Consider the following 22,758-nt stretch of genomic DNA (forward strand, 5'->3'; position numbering starts at 1 on the left):
TAGTTGTGTATTTTGATATAAATTTTAATATGGTATACATAAATATATACAAGAAAATCATGTGGAAACAATTACCCATGTCCTGATGGATTGATAAAATAAAAGCAACAGTGAACACGATTATCAGTAATATTTCTTCGATTCAAACCAGATTCATCATTCAAATAATTCTCAAACTGCTGCTCGATATAATCTTTTATTGGTATAAAACTTAAAAAAAAAAAAAAATTAATTATGAGTTTACTTGCTTAGCTGGGAAATATTAGTTATAAAACATACCAAGGCGCCATTATAAAATCCATAAAGTTGTTAATTTATGATTTTTGCATAGCAGTAAAATTGTTTACCTTTCTGTGCAATCAATACTGTCAGCAAAACCTGGAGTGTCAACTACTGTTAATTTAAGCTTCACACCACGCTCTTCTATTTCTACAGAGGATGTTTTAATTTCAAGAGTACTTTTTACACGTTCTAAATTTTTCAAAAGTTATAAACTTTAATAGACAGATATAATAATCCATATATAATTAGTCCAAACTTAGTATATCATCAGTCATAAATATAAATAAATAAGTAAATAGATAAATAAAGATCTATTACATAGATGTATTCATATAAGGACAGTATATACTTGTTACATCAAAATTATACAAATATATTTTACAAACAGTAAAATATATTTGTATAATTTTGATGTAACAATCGACTTAAAACTATATATTTTTTGTATTTTGCATTAACAAACTTTGTTGCTGAAAACAACAACCACCCTAAAGAAACAAAAATAAAAAGTACACAAATTATTTAATTTATTAATCTTTTTTTTCTTTTTTTCTATTTAAATTTATTTTCATTTCCTATTTTGCTTTCTTTGTTTTTGAAACTTAGTTTTTTTCGCAAAGTGCTTATATTAGAGTAACTTATATCATTTTATTATATTAAGCGTATTATTACTTTCGCAAAGTAATAATATGCCTAATATAATAAAACTTGCAAACGGTCGTTTGCAAGCTTGAAATAAAGAGACCATATAAAGAATAAAAGTAGAAATGATTGGTGTAGAACAAACTGAACATGATTCATTTAAGGGTCTTGAGCAACCCCTTAAAATACTTTTTTCAAAATATTTTTAAATCTAGTGTTATGTATTATATAGAACAAATTTAGAAAGAGGGATCAGATTTTTTTCAAAAATCTTGTTTTAAAGGCCACCCTACTATCTTTTTTTTTTATTTCAAAATCAATAAAATAAAATCCTAGAGAAATACTAATTTGTAACTTTTATTACAAGAATTTTGGTTTTTTAAGAATTTACAAAAAAAAAAAAATTTTTTATAAAATTAATCAAAATTGCTTCTCAAAGCTTTTTATCAAGTTCTAAAGGAAAATACTCATTAAAGCAAATAACAACAAAATATATTAATGTTAATATATAACATAAAAATTATCGATATCTTGATGGAATTGTAAAAGCTATTATACAAAATCTGTTAAAGCAGTATTGTAATGTACAACATTGATATGTAAACAATGAACATCTGGTTCATCTAAGTCATAAAGACTAGGACTCAAAGATTCAAAGATTATTCTACTACATTTTATTAAAAAATAATAAAGAAAATTAAATTGGGAAAAACATGCAAAACATACCATTAGCTGTTTTCCTTATTTTATCTGCATATAAATCTGTCAAAAACAAGCTGTTAACTAAGGTTGACTTGCCTAAACCAGATTCTCCTAAAGAATAAATATTTAATGTAGTTCAATAAATATTTAATGTATTTATAAAAAAATCTCCTAAAGAATAAATATTTAATGTAGTTTAATAAATATTTAATGTATTTATAAAAAAAATGTAAAAAATTAACAACTTTACAGAAAAAGTTGTATCAAAAAAAAAAAGTTGTATATTATATCATTTTTCATGATGCTAACAATAGCCAAACCTCATTGCAAAATAAATAAGACCTCATTTATTTAATTCATACCAAGAAATTATTGATAATAATAAAAAATACTTTAAAATTTTACAAAGCTTTCTTTTTGTTATTGTGTTGTTGTTATTAGGGTGCTCTAAGAAGAGTCTTAGAAGGTCTTATTATAGAGCACCTGCAAAGAATTTAATTAGGGAGCTCACGCCTCCTTCCTTACAAATGATGTTTTTATAGCCTGAGCCGGTATTGAACCTTAAAGCGCTTGGTTTTGAGTCAAAAACTCTAACCACTGTCCCACGGCTACTTATAATTATATAAATGCTTATAACTATATAAATACAAAAAATGAAAATTATAGATATAAACTAATATTTATTTTTAATAAAACCTGTTTAAACTAGTAAAAATTTGTTTGTTAAAAATTAACAAAACTATACAAATAACTCAAACATAAAATTAATAATTCAATTACAACATAAAAATTAATTACAAAAGTTATTTCAAATAATTTGTTGCTCTTTTGCTTAGAGTTGTATTTTAATGCGATTTTAAAAACGTTTATATTGGATAACACTTTTATACATGAAATACAAGAGATAAACTTTGTAATTGAATAAGTATGATAAAAAATTGTTAAAATATAATAAAATACATCCTTTTACAGTTCTGATGATTTCATGCATCCACATATCTTAATAGTATGTCATAATATTTCTACAAAAATAAAATTTATTTCTTAGAAAAATTGTTTTAATTTTATTGCATAAAAAATATGGTTTTTATCTAAAAGTTAAAAAAGATACATTTTTAAAAGTTTTTGATATTTATTTTTTTTCAACAATAATATTTAAACATATTTATACACCATCGGATGTATTATATATATATATATATATATATATATATATATATATATATATATATATATATATATATATATAATATATATATAACAGGCCTTGTTAAGAAGCATTACGCAGGTCGCATTTTGCCTGCGAAAAGGCGATTTGCCTACGCGTTCAGCAGTTTTGCGCTACACAAAAACTTATATCTTTTTGAATATTTAAATTATCTTTTGATTGTCGTTAACTTGACGTTTATTCAGAAGAAATAAAGTTGTAAGTAAAAGCATTTAACTGCAATTGTAAACTAATAGATTTTTTGTTAAAGAAACAGTTTGTTTTATAATTTTTTTTGTTGTTGTTAAAAATTAGTTAAAAAAATAAAGTGTTACAAGTTTTATCTTAAGGAATTAAATATATAAATTCCTTTTAAATATAAAATTATTTTTAGTCATAATAGTTTAAAAAATGCACGATATATTTTGATGTAAATATTTTATTAATAAGATATTTTGTTTATTGTTACTTCAATAACGTAAAGTTTTAATGAGGTTCGTTTAATTTATGGAAATAAATTATGATCACGAATATGTTATCGGTAACTGATAAATAGCAAAAAAAAACTCTTTATTGTTTAAAAACATTATTAAAAAGAGTTCACAAATTAAATAAGAAAAAATTTATTAACAGTTTATAAAAGAACGAAAAACCAACTGTAAAATCATAAGAAAATAAACAAACATTATTTTATGTTTCATGAAAAAAATATTTTTTTCAAAATAAAACTTAGTCCATATTTGAAAAAAATAATAAAAATGATTTTTTAAATAAGAACTTAGATTTTATTTGTTATTAACTTTTGTTATAGTGAAAAAAAAAAAAATGTTTGTATGTTTTTAAAGCGTTAACAAAATAATTTTAATTACAATGCGGTACTTGAAAAGACGCTAGTGACGCAATATAACTTCTAACGATGCAAAATATATTTGCTGAGTAGAGTTACTTTAAAATGCGTTACGCGTTTTCGCTACACAGCGAAATCTCGTAATAAGGCCTGATATTATATACATTATATATATTATATATATTACATATACTATATATATTACATATACTATATATATTACATATACTATATATATTACATATACTATATATATTACATATATTATATATATTACATATATTATATATTATATATATATATATATATACATATATATATATATATATATATATATATATATATATATATATATATATATATATATATATATATATATATATATACATATCAATCCCCTAGAACCATAGAAAAACAAGTCCGAAATTTCCAAAAATGAATTTATGTTGGCAATACATTAAAAACACTCATAACTTTCAGTTCCACACAGAACCAACTCTCCTTCGCCTATAACATTTATATCTGTGTGGAATTGAAAGTTATGAGTGTTTTTAATGTATTGCCAACATAAATTCATTTTTGGAAATTTCAGACTTGTTTCCCTATGGTTCTAGGGGATCAATATATATATTAAAATCAAATCTAAGTTTGGTTTCAGTTGGCCACATGTACTAATTTTTAAACTAAACCTATTATCGGTTAGCTTGGAATTAGTTCAGATTCAGTTGGCTATATATACTAATTTTTAAAATATATTGGTTATCAATATTGTTTGAAAGTTAGTACAGGTAAATAAATTTAAACAACTTTTTTAATGCAATTTTATTGCAATCGTTGGTTATGCTGTATTTATTGAAAATGTTAGTGAGGGCGCATCTTAATATCAATACTCTAATTTAATGTGTAATGCCTTCAGTAACAGTTTAATGTGCTTAGTTACAACGGTTATAACAAATTTAATTGGCTAAAATAGAATCTGCTAACATGTAATTGGCTATATATGAAAAGTCTAATTTAATGCGCTTAGTTATAGTATTAGTTAACTGACGTCAAATTAAATTGTTTTAAATTTTTGATTTGATATCGGAAAAATCAGGTAATATATTTAATTGGAAACTATTATTTTAATTGTTTAAATTGCTTTTTTTTATTTTACAAATTTTATATCAAGTTTATCAAAATATTTTTACAAATTTTATATCAAAGTTTATCACTAAAGCTTGTTACATTTTATTTAAATTTATTAATATATTGAATATTATATCTTATATAAAGGGCTGCATGCCTATGCAGTAGCTATGTTGTGGGCCACAGGCTATGTGGTAGCTATGTAGTACCTATATAGCAGGTAATGTAGTTAGGGTTGTAAATCCTGGCTCGTGTTCGTGAACGGCTCGACAAGAGCTCGTTCATGTTCGGCTCGAATGGTAAACGAGCCGGGCTTGAACAAAAAATTAGGCTCGTTTATTAAACGAGCCGAGCTTGAACATCATAGGCTCGTTCATATAGACTCGATTAAAGCTCAAATATATATATATATATATATATATATATATAATATATATATATATATATATATATATATATATATATATATATATATATATTTATCCAATGCAATGAGAGCAAGACTTATATTTGAGAAAATGTAATTTGAACAAAAAATTAGGCCGGGCTTGAACAAAAAATTAGGCTCGTTTATTAAACGAGCCGAGCTTGAACATCATAGGCTCGTTCATATAGACTCGATTAAAGCTCGAATATATATATATATATATATATATATATATATATATATATATATATATATATATATATTTATTTATTTATCCAATGCAATGAGAGCAAGACTTATATTTGAGAAAATGTAATTTGAACAAAAAATTAGGCCGGGCTTGAACAAAAAATTAGGCTCGTTTATTAAACGAGCCGAGCTTGAACATCATAGGCTCGTTCATATAGACTCGATTAAAGCTCGAATATATATATATATATATATATATATATATATATATATATATATATATATATATATATATATATATATATATATATATATAATATATATATATATATATATACATACATATATATATAAATATATATATATATATATATATATATATATATTTATTTATTTATTTATCCAATGCAATGAGAGCAAGACTTATATTTGAGAAAATGTAATTTGAACAATTAGAGTGCAGTGTTTAATTATTTGTGAGAGTTTACATTATGTTTGAACTTTGAACATTAAGTTTGAACATTGAACTATTAGTTTTAACTTTTATTTTGAACGATTAGATTTGTGGGATCTTATTTCATTATGTTGTTTATTTGCATGTTTAATAGACTGTAGGATTGTTTATGTTGTTTGTTGATTTGGACTTGCATTATTAACAGACAAGCCTTTAACGAACAATATTTTTTTACTAAACGAGCTTTAAACTAACAGGTTACAATAACTATTTCGAGTTTTAAACCAGTCGAGCTTGAGCAACATGTAAAACGAGCTGAGCCCAAACAATACTAATCCTTAACGAGCCGAGCTCGAACAAAGAATCTCATGTTCGAAACGAGCTTGAGCCGAGCCTGAACACTCTTAATATGTAAACAAGCCAAGCCGAGCCCTGGCAAGCTTGGCTCGATTTACAGGCCTAAATGTAGTAGCATTCTGTATAATAGCCATATATTAGGTGGGTAGCCTGTGGGCTATGTAGTAACTATGTAATTAACATTCCTGAGTGGTTTTTATGGATCGATTTTAGTATGAAAAAGTTTAATTACAATTATTTAATAGCTGAAACCAGCGAAGTGTAACTGAAACCAGTAGTATGAGTGTTTAATCTGCTACAGCCACATGAACTGGAAATTCATTATACCCAAACATGTTTAAAATGTTCATTACATAGGCAATAGTTGCAAAAGTTTGCACTAATTGAAAAGTGAGAGTACATTATGGGTAATGAGAGTTTTTACAATATCTATTAAAACATGGTAGTGGATTAATACCTGAGAGAAATGGCACAATTGTTAATGAGATATTTGAAGATGAATGAGATGATTATGCTAAACAAGCTATTCTAACACTCACTAATATGGATTCATTGTCAATCAATGAGCAAAAGCTCAAACGTTTACCAGGAGATCAATGCATTTTTAAGTGCTGATTAAACTGAGATGGACAACCCTAATAAAAGAAACAACTTTCCTGTTCAGTTTTTGAACAACATTATTTCTACAGTTATGCCACTTCATTCATTGCTTAAAATTTAAAACTGGTTGTGTAGTTATGTTATTTAAACATTTATTAAAACTTGCAATACAATGGTACTAGAATGAAAGTTTGTGCTCTTCAAAATAACTTTATTGATGCTGAGGTTTTAACAGTTGTTTCTGGCGATAAACGGGTATTTTTTATCGAGTTCCGTTGACTCTATCAGATTCTAATTTTTTTTGTTTTGAAAAGTCCTCAGGTCAAACGTTTGATGGAGTTAGGGTACATAAAAAAAAATTGGGTTTCTCTAATCATCATCTATATGTTGTCTGTTTATGAACAAGAGCATTTAAGGTGAATCCATGGTAAAAAAAAAAATCATTTTTTTTTAGTAATGTTTCTATCAGAAAAACTACCTATCTTTCAGAATAAGTGATTTTTAATTATTGTTTACATTAAAAATTTGTTTAAAACAATAAAATTATCAACAATTGTTAACAACTGTCCATAACAACACACATAGCAACCACAACTGGTTATCAATTTCTACTTTTTATCTCATAAAAATCTAAATAATTGATATCTGTGTTATTTAAAATGTATCCACTATCTTTTAAAATATTCTGTTTTACTATTTTTTCTATTGATTGCTCAATGAACATCTTTATCTTTTTATTAATTTCTTTTGCATTTTTCTTCACATTTTTTTTTTTTTTGAATGTTGTAATCTTAGAACAACGATATCTCAAAATTCACATATAGTTAAACATTTAAATATTCACAAGTTGTTTATTATACTTTAAAGTAGCACCTGAATCTTCAACCGAAATATTTTTTTTTTGTTGAAAAATTTGTATTTCTCTGTCAACTTTTCAACTGCCACTATGAAACGAATTTAAAATATGAAATAATCCTGCTTTAGGCACTTTATTAATGTGTTGTCTCCAATTTTTAAAGTTTATAGATTAAAAGCACAAGTATTTTCTAAGCAACAGTTGTTTTACTCACTTTTTGTTTATTTTTTGCTGATTCAGCAGTTTATTGATCTTGAACTATGGTATAAAATTTCATTACAAAACCACATTATTATTATGATTTTATTATTATTTTTAAAAAGTATGATTTCAACTTAAATATTTTAATTCATTTTATAAATCATCAGATAAAAATAGAAAAATAAAGTATAAAGTATAATGTAATATTAAAAAACAATTGCAAATCATAAACAGTCTAAAAGAATTTAGCGGTGATCAAGTATTTTAAATAAAAGATTGTCAAACAAGATATAAAATACTTTTATATCTTACTTAAATCTTAATCAATATTTTCTGATAAATTAAATGCTCGTAACTCATTAGCAGATATGTATACAAAATTAAAGACAGAGGAGCGTAAAAATTTATAAAAACTAATTTAAACTTATTTTAAAACAAAATAAAAAAACTCTAATACGGGTCTGGGTCTTGTAAAAAATTTATTTCAATACCAATACCAAGACAATTCCATTATAGTCTTGAAATGTTTCAAGAAATATCAATACTTTTTCAAAGTGGTCTTGTTACATAAAAATAATTTCAAGAAAATCAAGACTTGACAAGACTTTTCAAGACCAAAAATTAAGTCTTAAAATTGTTTTCTAAATTACAAGACTTCAAGTGCATTTTTCTTTTAAAAATTTGGAAAGAAACTAGTTTTTTTCTCAAAATATTTATTTATCATATTTTTTCACAAAAAAATCATAGAACTGTTTTCAGTATGTAAATGTTTAGTTTTAACTTGAACTGATTAACATTCCATATCACTGATTAATGGTTGATGAATCAGTACTTGACCCAGGGATGACATTATCTTCATGGAGATGCAGAGCTTCATCAAACTTATCTTTGGAGATAAGCTTCCATTGATGAATTTCAACATGGTCAAAATTTTGCTTTTAAATTTGGCTAGCTACAGAACGGAAATAGATGCAATGTTATTAAAAAAAGTATGAGCAAGTCTATTTAACTTAGTTATTATATGTTTATTTAGTTATTTAAATTATTATATATTCTTGCTTAAATGTGCACGGAACTAAAACTCTAATGTTTAAAAACATAAGAATCACAAAAATAAATAATATAAAAGATAATTAACTTACATGTTATTATGCTATTTATTATAATTTTTAAAAAATGATTCATTTACTTATTTAAACCCTGAATCTAAAATTCTAAACTTAATTTTTACGTTCTTAATTTAATGATTTTGCATCGCTGCGCTTTAATGTCTTCAAAAGCGCAATGGCAGTTTTTACGAACTTAAAACTATTTAAAATACGCATAAAAATAAGAAGAGTGAATAAAAATTTGGACAATCTAAAACACTCCTTCAATTGAACGCGTAGTAATTAAACTGTAATACTAAAATAATTTTTGTGACGTTACATTCGACTAACCCCCTCCTGCTCCTTGTCACAAAATTTTGCTTCCTCTCCCCCTGCCCCCCCCCTAATTAGTGTGACGTACTTTATTGATGACTCCTTAGTACAAGGTTAAATTTGTGAACTCATCTTAGAAATCTTTCAGGTTGATTAGTTTAGTCTTCATTTAAAAAATACCAAGAAAAGTCTTGTTATTTCTTGAATTACTAGTTATTTTTTAAGGTTGGTCTTGATTCATTCAAGACTTTTCAAGAAAAGACTGAAATGGTCTTGTCTCATCTTGTCTTGGCTTGTCTTGCTAAAATGAGTTTAACAAGACTTTTTATTTCAAGAAGCAGACCCCTAAACTCTAATAACTTATTTTAAAATATATCTTTTTTATTATTATTTTTATTATCAATTAATTAATTTTTAACTTCATACATATAAATTTTTAAATAATTTCTGAAAGTTTCCCCCTAAACAAAAATTGATTTTAATGTTTCATATAACGCTCAAATAGCTTAAGTATAACTTTTTATTGGTTGATTTTTAAAATACCGCACAAGTTTTTTGAAACTTTAGTAATCAATATATTTTTCCTATAACTTTTTTATTTATTTGTAATCCTTTAAAATATCTAATTATTTATTGTTATTAATTTTGCAGTAGTAAATTTTTGTTTTTTTCTTCTATTTTTGCATTATGATAAATTGACTGTTTCATAAAAACAGTGTTTGCCATTTTTAATAAACTAAGAACTCAATGACCAGAAATATTTCAAGATATTTGATTTGCAACCAATTGATTTAATTAATAATAAAACTTAATTCAAGCCTTGGATACCTTTTTTAAAACTTTTTTAAAACAAAAGAATATTTATGGCGGTATAATATTGTTTTTAAATTCTTAAATATATTAGTTTATTATAAAATATAACATCAGTTGATTAATACAATTGTTGTAAATGCATTTCATTAATAACTGAATCATAAAATTATTTTAGAATTTAACAACTTAAAGTTGATATAATATTAATTAAGCAGATTTTTAAGCTAAATATGATTAGTTAAGATTTGATAGTAAACTTTTATGTCTTCTTTCCACCTCCAATGTGGCCATAGATTACTTTATTACTTTTAACAAAGTAATAAAATTTATTTACTAATGTTTTTTAGAGTCAAACTTTACTTAAATAAACAAAAATAACAAATAATATTTAGAACATTTAAAATAAAATAATGCTTTACAAAGTATTTACGTAATACACAATAATAATAAAAAAACATAAAATGTTTTTTTTTATTTTATTTTTATTCACTTCCAACAATGCCGCAAGCATGTTAACTGTTAAGTTAGAAGTTACTAGAAAGAAGAATAGAGTTATAGAGCAAGGAAATGGTTTACAAAAAACTTGAAGAGTTGTCGTTGTAAGAATCAGGAAAACCTAAAGATTGGAGAGAATTCCAAAGGGTAAAAGTACAGGTGAAAAAAACTAAGCAAATAAAAGTTTTTAGAACATGCAGGGGCAGATATAGCAAATGAATGAGACTTTGCTGAATGACGAGTCAAGCGAGAATGAGTTTTAGTTGATGGAACCAGAGATGAAAGCTCCTTTGAGCAAAGAAAAAGAGAAAGAGATGAAACTTTACAACGATGGGAAAAAGGCTCAAGCTTAGCAGATAAAGCGGGTCTGACTATGCTTACAATACATTTTTTGAAACTTGTCTAAAAGAAAAAGAGCATCATTAGAAGAACCAGCCCAAATATGACAAAAGTATTCCATACAGGAACAAATAAGAAATTTGCAGAGGTAGAAATGGAATCAAGAGTAAGAAAATGGTGAGGACAATAAAAAGAAGCAACCTTAGAGGATGCTAATTCAGCAATCGATTGTATATATGGTTTCCATGAAAAGTCAGTAGTAAATGATAATAGTAAAGTAGAGGACTCAGTGAGAGAGTTGCTTTTTATTAATATAGAAATGTTGACAGTATTGTAGGTTTTGAAGAATTTGTCAAGACAAGAGTATAAAGTTAAGTCATCAGCAAAAAGATGTAAGGTTGTTGGTAAAATCATTAATGTAGATAAGAAACAAAACAGGACCAATGATAGAACTTTGAAGTACCCTAAAAGTTACTGGAAATAAAGAAGAGTGTTGACCTTTGAGGATGACTTTAATATAGTGGTTCGAAAGAAACAATTTGATAATCTCAAAAACTTTCTTAGATTTCCTAACTTTCATATGAAGCAAGCTTATGGAGAAGACTAGCATATCAAACTTTGTTGAAAGCTTTAGATATGTCAAGAGCAATAGTCCTAGTCTTGCTGCTTCCATCTAATGCACAATAAAAATTTTCAGTCATAGCAGTTAGCAAGTCAACCGTAGAGCGAGAGAATCGAAAACCATATTGTCTGACAGTAAGTTATTTGATTCAAGATGGGATGTGAAAAATTTGTTGATCAAAGACTCAAAGACCTAATAGCAGAAAAAAGACTGAGGGATGATAATTGGAGGGCTCAGAATATTCTCCGGAGTTTTTAAAAATTGAAACAACAGATGCCATTTTCCAGCAGACAAAAAAACAAGACTTTTTAAATAGTTTTGAGAGAATTAAAGAGAGTTCTGGGGAACAATTTTGTAAGACTATAACAGGAATGTTGTCTGGACCACAAGCCATAAAAGAGTTTTATTAAGATATAACGTTAGCAACAGATGTCGGAGTAATTTGAATGTCTAACAATGTGTTCAATTCAAACTAAACAGGTTAACCTGTTTAAGTTGAATGGAAGGAAGAGAATGACTGTAAGATTTAAGAGTTGAATTTGAAGAAAATTTCTTTGCAAATAGTTTTGCAAAGGTTAAATTATCTTTTAATATTGCTTATATGATTTTTAATAAAAAAGTATTAAATCATAAAAAAAAAGCATTTAACTGCAACTGAAATTTTTTTTGATAAAGTAATTAATTATTTTATAAAATTTTTTTTTATTAAAAGAATTTGAATTAATTATGATTTCACAAACAATATACTATAATATTAATTCATTCATATGTTTTTATGAGGGTCTTTAAGATAAAAAAAAGTTTGATAAAAAAAACTCAATAACTTCAAATGACCTGTGTAAGAATTTTACCAAAAACCATTTAAAAAAAATTATTAAAAAAATCATAAAACTATAGAGCAATAATAGTTTTCAAAAATTTCAAGTTTTTTATTTTCTATTGAAAACATTTTAAAAATAAAATACAAAATTTAATCTTTACAAACTATTGACTGTAAAAATAGAATTTTACACAATATTTTTATAGTTACTTTTTTTACTTAGTACATAAAATACAATATAAAGTGAAAACAATAAATACATGTTTAAATTTGAACTTAAACACAAGAACAATTTTAAAAGAATAAATATTAGAAAAATAATTGATAATAAATGATAAAGATTGCTTTCTCTAATATATTTATGATATGATACAAATCTATATAGTGTAACTAATAAAACTCAGGCATTGTTAAGAAGGGTTACGCAGCTCGTGTTTTAGCAGTTTTTTGACAGTTTGTGTACAAGCTCAATAGTTTTATATTTAGCAAAAACTAATTTACTTTGGAATATTTAAATTATTTTTTAATATCATTTATATGACGTTTATTCATAAAATATCAAATCATTAAAAAAAAAAAACGTTTAACTGCAACTGTAAATTTTCTTGTTAAAGTAACTGATTATTTCATATAGCTTTTTTTTTAATTAGAAGAACTTGAATTAAACATGATTTCAAAAAAGTAAATTATGTTTTGAAGGAATGTAAATAGTTAGTAAAACGTAGAATGTAAAATTTAGTTTTAAAGGAATGTAAAATAGTTTTCAATATTTATTAAAGAATTTTTTTTCCTATCATCTGCTAACTAATTCATTACCTAAAATATGAGTCTCTTCGTCATAGCTGAAAAGACTCATGTTTTACATAATGAGTTTAAAAAAAAAGGTGCTTTTGATTAAGGAGTTCTTTTTACAAATGCAATTAAAAATTTTTGTTTCTTATTAATTTCAATATTGTCTAAAGTTCTTTATGAACATAAATTAGGTTTACAAATATCTTATTGATAACTTATAAAATCTATCTATAAATTGTTTATAACCCTTGTTAAAAATATTACATTAAGTACTTAAAAAAAAACAAATAAATAGGTTGTGATAAAAAATTACGTTAAGAATAAGATAATAAAATATCTTTTACAAATACAGATTTCAACAGTAACTTTTTTTTTATATTAGTTAAAATGATTTTTAACACAATTTAAAATTTAACTTAATTTAAATGCAATACTTCAAAATATTCCAACACAATTTATTTTAACAGTCTAAATATCGAAGCTGCATTAAAGATACATTTATTAGCATTATGCGTTTTTTTATATTTATTAGCGTTATGCAATATAATCTAACAACAAGGCCTAAAAACTATTACTAAAACCTAATCATTTTATTTTCTCCTTGAGTTTATTTATCTAATTATAAAAAATCTTGTGAATCTTTTTTTCCCTTATACATAGAGATACTATAAAAAACAAATAATATGGTAACAGTTGCCAAGAGTTTATTGCAGTTTCAAGCAACAGCTTAAAGCTTTTACAGATAGTAAAATCTTGTTTTTTTAATATACTATTATAATATTTTTTACTTACCTACTACCATTAAAGTGAACTCAAAACCTCTTTTAACAGTCTTTCGATGAACTTGATTAGGGAGATTAGCAAACCCTACATAGGATGACATTTTTTTTGCTGAAAAATTAATTTAAAAACAAATCTAAATAACTTTACTTACTAACAATCTAAATATATCTTTTATATATATATATATCTTTTATATATATATATATCTTTTATATATATATATATCTTTTATATATATATATATCTTTTATATATATATATATATATATATATATATATATATATATATATATATATATATATATATATATATATATATATGTATGTATATATATACATATAATATATATAATATGTATATATATAATATGTATATATATAATATGTATATATATAATATGTATATATATACATACATACATACATACATATATATATATATATATATATATATATATATATATATATATATACATATATATGTATGTATGTATGTATGTATGTAAATATATATGTATGTATATAATATATGTATGTAAATACATATATGTACATATATATACATATATATACATGCATATATATATATATTTATATATATATATATATATATTATATATATATATATATTTATATATACTATATATATTTATATATATATATTTATATATATATATATATAGAGAGAGAGAGAGAGAGAGAGAGAGAGAGAGAGAGAGAGAGAGAGAGAGAGAGAGAGTGAGAGAGAGTGAGAGAGAGAGAGAGAGAGAGAGTGAGAGAGAGAGAGAGAGAGAGAGAGAGAGAGAGAGACTGTACAGAAAATTAGTACTTAGATTCTATTATATTCTTTTTCTATTCTAGTTTTTAATAGTTTACATTCTATAGTTTATATAATATACTTAAGATATTTATTTGAAAAATTAAATGTTGCACTTATACAGATTATTAGCTAACTATTGTTACAAATATGTTATAAAATACATAATATATTACTAATACTCTCTCTATATATCATATACGTAAAGAGTTGGAATGTTTAAAATAGTAATATTTAAGTTTGCTAATATGTAAAAACTTAACCATCAAACAGGCAAAAATTTATAGAATAAAAAAAACATAATTTTAGGGTAAATATAACTAAGGATTCTGACTTTTATAGAGAAATTTTTTTTAGTAAAATCCATACTAGTTACATTAATCGGTGTCTCAAACAGATTAAAAATGCACCGGCTTAAAATGCTATATTGAGTTAACTGTGCGCCTATTGTACTTAAACTTTGTATAAATTGTAGTTAAAGGAAAAACGCCCAGGATGTAATGCCGAGCAAAAATCTTCACCCCATACACCCAATTCAGCATTCTTTAGTGATGTCATAGATTGTCCAAGCTAGATAACGTACCATCGATGTAAACTATGCGTTTACCTTTACATAATTGATAGATGAGATCATATATTGTAAATGTCGGAAATATCTGACATTGGAAAAGAGCTTGCTATTTTAAAACTATTTTAATAATGTAGACAAATTTCTTATAATACTAAGTATTTCGTCAAAGATAAATGCATAAAAAAGTGAGTAGTTCTCGCCAAAGTTGCCCTCAAGGCTATAAAAAACGTTAATAAATATTATTCGGAAAAAAAGTTGTTGCAAGATGTGTAAGTATTTTGTTAGTTAGCGATAGAAGTATTCGGATCCATTATGTCTATAACTTATTTTAATCGGAATTTCCGGTTTCTGATTTCAATCTGTCCTCTATTTTTATCTAAATAGCTGTGATTATTGTTTGTTTCCATAGATATTATTGATTTCCTTAAACAACAACAACAACAAATTTTTTTGAAGGATCTAACAAAAGTTATTTTTTTATTTAAACAGTAAAGGTTTTTTTTTTTTTGAAATCATAAAATAAAAATTCATATAATTAATATTTATTTTAATTCACTGTATTCATTACATACGCTGCAACTATAACTTAAAAAAATTCGAAGTTATTTAGGACATTTTAAATGATACGACGGTTTCAAGATATTAATTTGTACTCGGTTTGTCAATTGTACAACTGTTGTGCATATTGTTGTAAAATGTAAATAAACTAGAACTTTATGAAATTTAAATAAATAAAACACTTTAAAAAATGTAAATAAACACATCTGTCGAGCAAGGTGGCGTAAATAAGATTTTTGATGTTTCAGATATGACACTTTCAAACTGTGTGCAAACTCCAAACCTATGTATAATCCCGGTGATGTCCAGGGCCGTCCCAAAAAGGTCTCACAGGTCACACACACATGGACGTGTGTGTTTTTTACTGACTACGATTGAAAAAAAATGTCCTCGGTGTTTGACATTTGCCGACTAAAATTCTAATGGTCCGAATTTGCCAACTAATGGTCTACATTTGCCGACTAATGTTTCAATGAGGTTTTTGTAAAGAGGGTACTACGCCTAGGGGTGGATCCAGACCATATAGTAAAGGAACAATTTTTAATTTTTTTTTTTTTGATTTGGTGAATTCAGGCCATCTAGAAAGGAGTGAGGGGGCCATTTTTTGATTTGGAGGATTTAGACTATCTTGTAAAGTAGGGGGGCAGTTTTCAGGTTTAAAAGTTGTATGATTGGTGGGCTTGTCAAAATATCTAAGGAGGAAAGGCAATTACCCCCATCGCCCTGGTTATGTCAAACTATATAATTAGAAAAAAAATTGCGGTAATTGTAGCTTGGGAACTAAAATGCTCCAAAACGTCCACCCGTTTTTTAAGATTTATAGATTCTGGATTCTTATAAAATAAAAATAAAAACGTTTTATATTTACACATCCCATTTTAAACAAAGTAAACTAATTTTTAAAGTACTTTACGTAGAGTTTTTGTTTTCTTGGAAGGTCGTAAAAAAATAATTGGGAACATTTGTAAGAAATAATGAAGATTTTTGTTTTTTATTTTTTAAAACTCTTGTGTTTTAAGAAACTTCTTATTACATATATGGAATATTCTTAACTTTTAAAAGGAGATTGAAATTATTAAAAACAGTATTTTTGTTCTTACCACTAGCATAAAACTGTCTTAGGCTACCACTGAATCCTACAAACCAGAAGGATTAGCACACAAAAAAAAAATATTGAGATTGTTTTAATTTGGATGTTTGTGTGACAAAAAAAAAAAAAAGTCAAATCATGTACTAAGCAGGGCTTTTGAGCCGAGGTCTAAAAATTGGCTCCGACTCCAGGCGATGGTCCCATTAGAATTTTTGGCTCCAGCTCCGGTTCCAGCTCTGGCTCCAGCTCTGAAGCAGCTCCGGAGCGGCTCCGCAAAAAAAAATCAAAATTTTATTTTTAATGTTTTATGACAGTAACTTAAGTACTATTAATATTTTTTGATCAAAATCTTGATTCATCCTTAAAAATAAAGTATAGAAGAACGCAGATCGCTCGATGCAAACTTAAGAACAAAAGCCTCTTTACACTTGCTTGTGAGATAGGTATACAAGTGACAACTTTGCACGCTTCTTGTATTCTTTTTGGGTATTCTTCTATTCCCTCAAACGCTGAATTCAATTTTGAACGTCCTATTACTTCCATTATCCTACAGTCGTCCTAAAAAAATTTGTATTAAAAGTATTTTTATCAAAAAAATTAAAAAAAGAAGTGTGACCAAAATTAATTATGGTCACACTTTTCCTTTTTTCTTTTTCATCAAGCTCCTTTTCAAACTCATCCTCTTCTCTATCGGAATTAGATTCACTTAAAACTGAAAGAAGTACTGTAGATAACACAGCAGTATTTCTTATTTCTTGACTTTCTATTATATTCTTGGCATCTCTTTTATAAATTTTTTCTGCTATCGCTTTTAAGCCTTGTTTTGCTCGTATTATCTGGTTTTCTTCCAATAGTATTTTATATATAGCATCAACTTAACCTGCAGCTAAAAATATATCATTATTAAAAGGTTTTTTAACTTGTTTCTGTATAGATTTTGAAATGTCTTCTGCAAATAGTCCTTGATTCTTCTCTAGGTCAGATTTCAATTTCAACCATTCCTTTAGGAACTCTCCCGGAGTAATGTCGATTCCTTGAAGTTTAACTGTCACATCATGTGGCTTTTTTAAAGATCGCAAAGATGAATAGATTTATCCCATATTTCAGGGCGTAGAAAGAATATCTGATCAACTGCAGTAAACTGCTCATACAGTGGACACAAAAGTAATAACCTTTCAGTTATCCGGAATGTAGAACTCCAGCGTGTCTCATTATTCAAAATTGAAACAACCTTGTATTGCTTCCTTGCTAAAAATATTGTATGTGAGTTTCTTAGTTTCTTTACAACATAACGGACTTTTGCCAAAAGTTGGGCAATGTATGTTTTTTTAAATCATACGAATAGCTAGCTGCAAAGTGTGAATAACACAACGCATCAGCTTAATGTCAGTAGACAATTGTTGACACCATTCTTGGTTGATAAAGCCTTGATTTTTTTCCGGAACTCCTTCACTTTATTCTTTATTAGTATGCTGTTGTAAAAATTCCACTTGTTCTTAATCATGCAAAGCATTATCTAAAAAATTTTCATCACCTGAATATTTGTTTAAAATTGTGATTGTTCTAATCATATTGGCTGCATTGTCTGCACTTGCACGTACTATATGATCATTGCTGATACCAAATCTATATAGAGTATCTTCCACCATTTTTTTGATAGCAACATGGTTGGGCTGTCCTTGTGTATCTATCAGTGCCAAAGTTTTTTTTGCATAATAATATTGAATATTTATTTCCAAATAGTTATTTTGGTGTCGAGTGGGTGCATCTATTTTCTCATAAATAAATTTATGTAACAATATTTCCTTTATATCAACTTTCTTTTTTCAGCAAATCCATTAATCAAATTGCGTACAGAATTGTGTCCAGTATTGACTCCAAGAGTTTTACCTAATTGACCTGAAACCAACTGAAATCCTTCATCCGCATACGTTTTCAACAAAACTCCTTTATTCACTACCATTTTAATAATTCCAATTTTCAAAGTTTTAGCACTAACTTGATTTATTGTTCAAATACTAGTGATAACAAAAGAATCTAAATTAATCTGTTTAGTTTTTATAGTATTGAAATCTTGTGAATGTGATAAAATGATTTTGAAGATTTTCTTTGGGCCATTAGGCTCATTTCAGATTCAACAATTTTATATTCTGATTGATGTGATTTTTCCAAATGCCGTTTCATATTGTAAACTTTTGATTTTGTTTATTTGCATGGCGCATTAAATCATTTTTTCAATTATCTTTTTGTAATTTTATATGTAAACAGTTTTGTAGTTTTATCAATTGAAAAATACTTATCTAGAAACCTCTCAGGATTGTTTGCGTTTGAAGTTATTTTTATAAAAAACTATGAAAATAATGTAAATGAAAAATAAGAGAAATAATAGAAAAGATAGTATAAACAAAAATAATATCTATAATATCAAAAAAAAAACATTCAAATCTTTTCCTAATTTTATTTTGAACTTACATGTTTAAATCTATTTTAAAAATGTTTCAACTAATTAAAAACGTTAAAACAAATCATGTGACTTAACACATAGATAAAGTATTTTTTTGTTAAGTATCGTCCATAAAGTACGTACACAAAGGATCGTACATAAAGTACGCTCGAATGGAGAAGAGGGGTCAATTATGAAAGTAAGGAGACACTAAATTAAAAAAAATATCATAAAATATTGAGTAGGTAGGTTAAAAGAGTAAAAATGCAAAGGGTTGAGGAATCAAAAAAAATGTTTACGTACTTTATGGACGACCCCTTAACCAATCATTGACATTGTTTAGAAGTATTGTTTTAAAGTATCTTATCATACTCTACAATAAGAACCACATGACATATTACATACATAAGAACCACATGATATATTACACAAAATAATTGGATAAAAATTAAATTGTGAAAAAACAATTTATGTTATGGAAATTTGATATTTCAATATATCAAAAGGGTTGAGCTGGCTCCGGCAGAAAATATTTTAGCTCCGGCTCAGCTTCAAGTAGCTCCGGAGCTACTCCAAAGCCCTGGTATTAAGCATGTGCCAAATAGATAAAAAAGCGTAAAATCGTTTATAAGGCATGTATGTACGAAACACTTTCCAATATTTAAAGATGTTGATTTGCTAATAGTTTTTTTTTTTAAGTTTTTTATTAAAAATTGCTTTTTTTGCTTTTAAATCGATATAAGGTAAGTATGGGTATTAAGGCCCGGCGGGTAATAAGGCCCACTAATCCAAACTTAGGGAAAAAATAAATTGTGAAACTTTTTTTCGACATTAAAATATTAGAGTTATCTGGTTTTATCACTGGCAGCAAAAAAAAATCAGCATTTCTTTACCACGCGTTCGACAAAGCAAGATTACTTTGTTAGTTTCGTCAAAAATTGCTTAAGTCTAATTTTTAAGATACGTGTTTTTACATTTTAAAATATTTTATAAAGCTTCTATTTTTTTCAATTCCATTTATTTGCATTAAGTACTTATTCGTTATCATTACTCATCATGTAATATTTATGCAAGTGTTGAAACAAAAGGATACATTATCGATAAACGTAACAGGTTCAAAGCGGGTAATAAGGCCCACTAAAAATCGGGTAATAAGGCCCAAACACGAGGTCAGCGGTAATAATAAAAGAAATGCGCTAAACTTTAGTTTAGCGTTGCAAAAGAATTTATTAAGAAAAGTAATTAAAACAAACAACTTGAAACTGACATAAGTTTAGCGTAAATAAAAGAAATAGTTAAGAAAAGTAATTTATACAAACAATAAACAACAAACTTTAGTGTAAATAAATAAAATTGTTAAATATTAGTTACAAAAGCGTTGTTGTTCTGGAATTTATAGATTTTATACTTTTACTACTTTTGAAAAAATTTATTTTTTACTTTTTAATCAATTTATAAAATGTTGTTTTTTAAAAGAAAAAATTATATATTTATTTTTATAGACTTAAATACTATTTATTAAAAAAATATATATTTAAAATATTGTCTTTGGAAATGGCAACTGCTAATGGAAAAAGTAGAGCTAATTGGACAGAAGGTCAATTGCAGGAGGCTTTCAAAGCTGTGCAAAACGGAGCATCGCAAAGAGAAGCTGCCATAAAATACAAAAATTCCTCGTAGAACTCTACGAAATCACTTGTGTACAGGATCCCAGAAAAAGTCTTTAGGTAGAAAAATTACGCTTTCTAGTGAGCAGGAGCAAATGTTAGTGTCAAGAATTTTTCAGATTGTCAGACATCGGTATGCCAATAACACCAAAACTCTTGAGGGCATATGTTTTTGAGTTTGTCGAAGCAAACGATATTAATCATTGCTTCAATGTCAACGAAAAACTGGCAGGTAGAGACTGGTGTAATAATTTCTTAAGGCACTACCCAAAAATTAGCTGCCGAAAGGCGCAATTTATGAACCCAGCAAGGGCACAAAAAATGAATCCGTTTATTGTTAAGGACTATTTCACCAAATTAGAAAAACTAATGTTATTGCATGGCTTTTTTAATACTCCAGAAAGGCTCTACAACATGGATGAAAAAGGAGTCAGGCTTACAGTTCATCTTCAACAAGCTGTTTTAGTACAACGGGGAGCGAAGAGAGTTCATCTTGTTGCTCAGGAACATGCAGAAAATGTGACTGTGGTTGGCTGTGCCAATGCTATGGGAAGTGCTATACCTCCAATGGTGCTTTTCAAAGGTATTCACCTGAAGAGTGAATTCAGTGATGATTTGCCTCCAGGTTCAACTACATTAATGACGGAGAAGGGGTCAATGACCATCGAATCCTTTCTTATATGGCTTGACCACTTCAATAAATATAAAACAAGTGGAGAGACTCTGTTAATTATTGATGGTGCTGCTTCCCATATTAATATTAGAATAGTTGAAAAGGCGGAAAGCTTTGGGATTCACATCTTTTGCTTACCAAGCAATACTACCCATGAACTGCAGCCCATGGACAAATCTGTCTTTAAAGCTTTCGAGTCCTATTGGGATTAAGAAGTCATGAAATATTTGAGGACACATCCAGATAGAACAATAACCAAATCTCTATTTGGCAAACTTTTTACACCAGCATGGAACAAGTGCATGTCAATTGGGAATATTACAAGTGGTTTCAGGGCTACTGGGATTTATCCTTTTAACCCAAATGCCATTCCAGATACTGCTTTTTTGCCAAGTACTTTGACAGAAATTGATAGTGCATCTTTTAACACGTGCCTTACTGAATCTGGTCCTTCACCAGCTTCAGTCACCCAACCCAGTCCCTCAACAGTTTCAGTCGATCAACCTGAAATTAATCTTAATGCAAGTTTCAATGATTTAATGCCGAGTCCTGCTAAAAAGAAAAATATGGCTATGGTCGGTCGCAAAAAAAGTTTTAACTATGTTGCTAAAGCCCTAACGAAAGAAGATTTTCAATCTTCTACTTCTAAAGCTGTTAATAATAAGAATAAGGGCAAAGGAAAAGCAAATGTTTCTAAAGACCTGAAAAAAGATTATTCTCAATCTTCCACTTCTAAAGCTGTTAATAAAAAGAATAAAGGCAAAGGAAAACCAAGTGCAAAGAAAAGTAAGTCTGTAAGTGTGGATGTGAATGATTGGTTTTGTTTGTTATGCCAGCAAAAGTCTGTAGAAAGTATGCGACAATGTTGTAAATGTAAAGTATGGTACCACGAGGCGTGCATGGGGTATGATTCTGAAGATGAGGAAGAATTAGTATGTCCATTCTGCGAAGAATAATGTTTT

The 22,758-nt window shown here is 26.7% G+C and overlaps 2 protein-coding genes across 2 annotated transcripts in view; one reads left to right on the top strand and one right to left on the bottom strand.

Annotated features, from left to right (window-relative positions):
- The window catches only part of LOC100213958 (septin-1), a 45,536-nt gene extending 31,412 nt beyond the window's left edge, over nucleotides 1-14,124 (bottom strand). Inside the window, exons 1-4 of the mRNA XM_065807775.1 lie at nucleotides 13,987-14,124; nucleotides 1,651-1,737; nucleotides 348-471; nucleotides 76-210 (exon numbers count right to left, since the gene is read on the bottom strand). Coding sequence (XP_065663847.1) covers nucleotides 76-210; nucleotides 348-471; nucleotides 1,651-1,737; nucleotides 13,987-14,077 — 437 coding nt within the window. The 5' untranslated portion in view covers nucleotides 14,078-14,124. The remainder of the gene's footprint in view (nucleotides 1-75; nucleotides 211-347; nucleotides 472-1,650; nucleotides 1,738-13,986) is intronic.
- A 7,134-nt stretch (nucleotides 14,125-21,258) lies between these two features.
- On the top strand, nucleotides 21,259-22,008 carry LOC101241739 (uncharacterized). The gene has a single exon (XM_065808566.1). It carries the CDS (start codon nucleotides 21,259-21,261, stop codon nucleotides 22,006-22,008), a length of 750 nt encoding a protein of 249 aa, XP_065664638.1.
- Nucleotides 22,009-22,758: the final 750 nt, after the last annotated feature.

This window comes from Hydra vulgaris, chromosome 10 (genome assembly GCF_038396675.1).
Source record: "Hydra vulgaris chromosome 10, alternate assembly HydraT2T_AEP".
In the NCBI taxonomy this organism is placed as follows: domain Eukaryota; kingdom Metazoa; phylum Cnidaria; class Hydrozoa; order Anthoathecata; family Hydridae; genus Hydra; species Hydra vulgaris.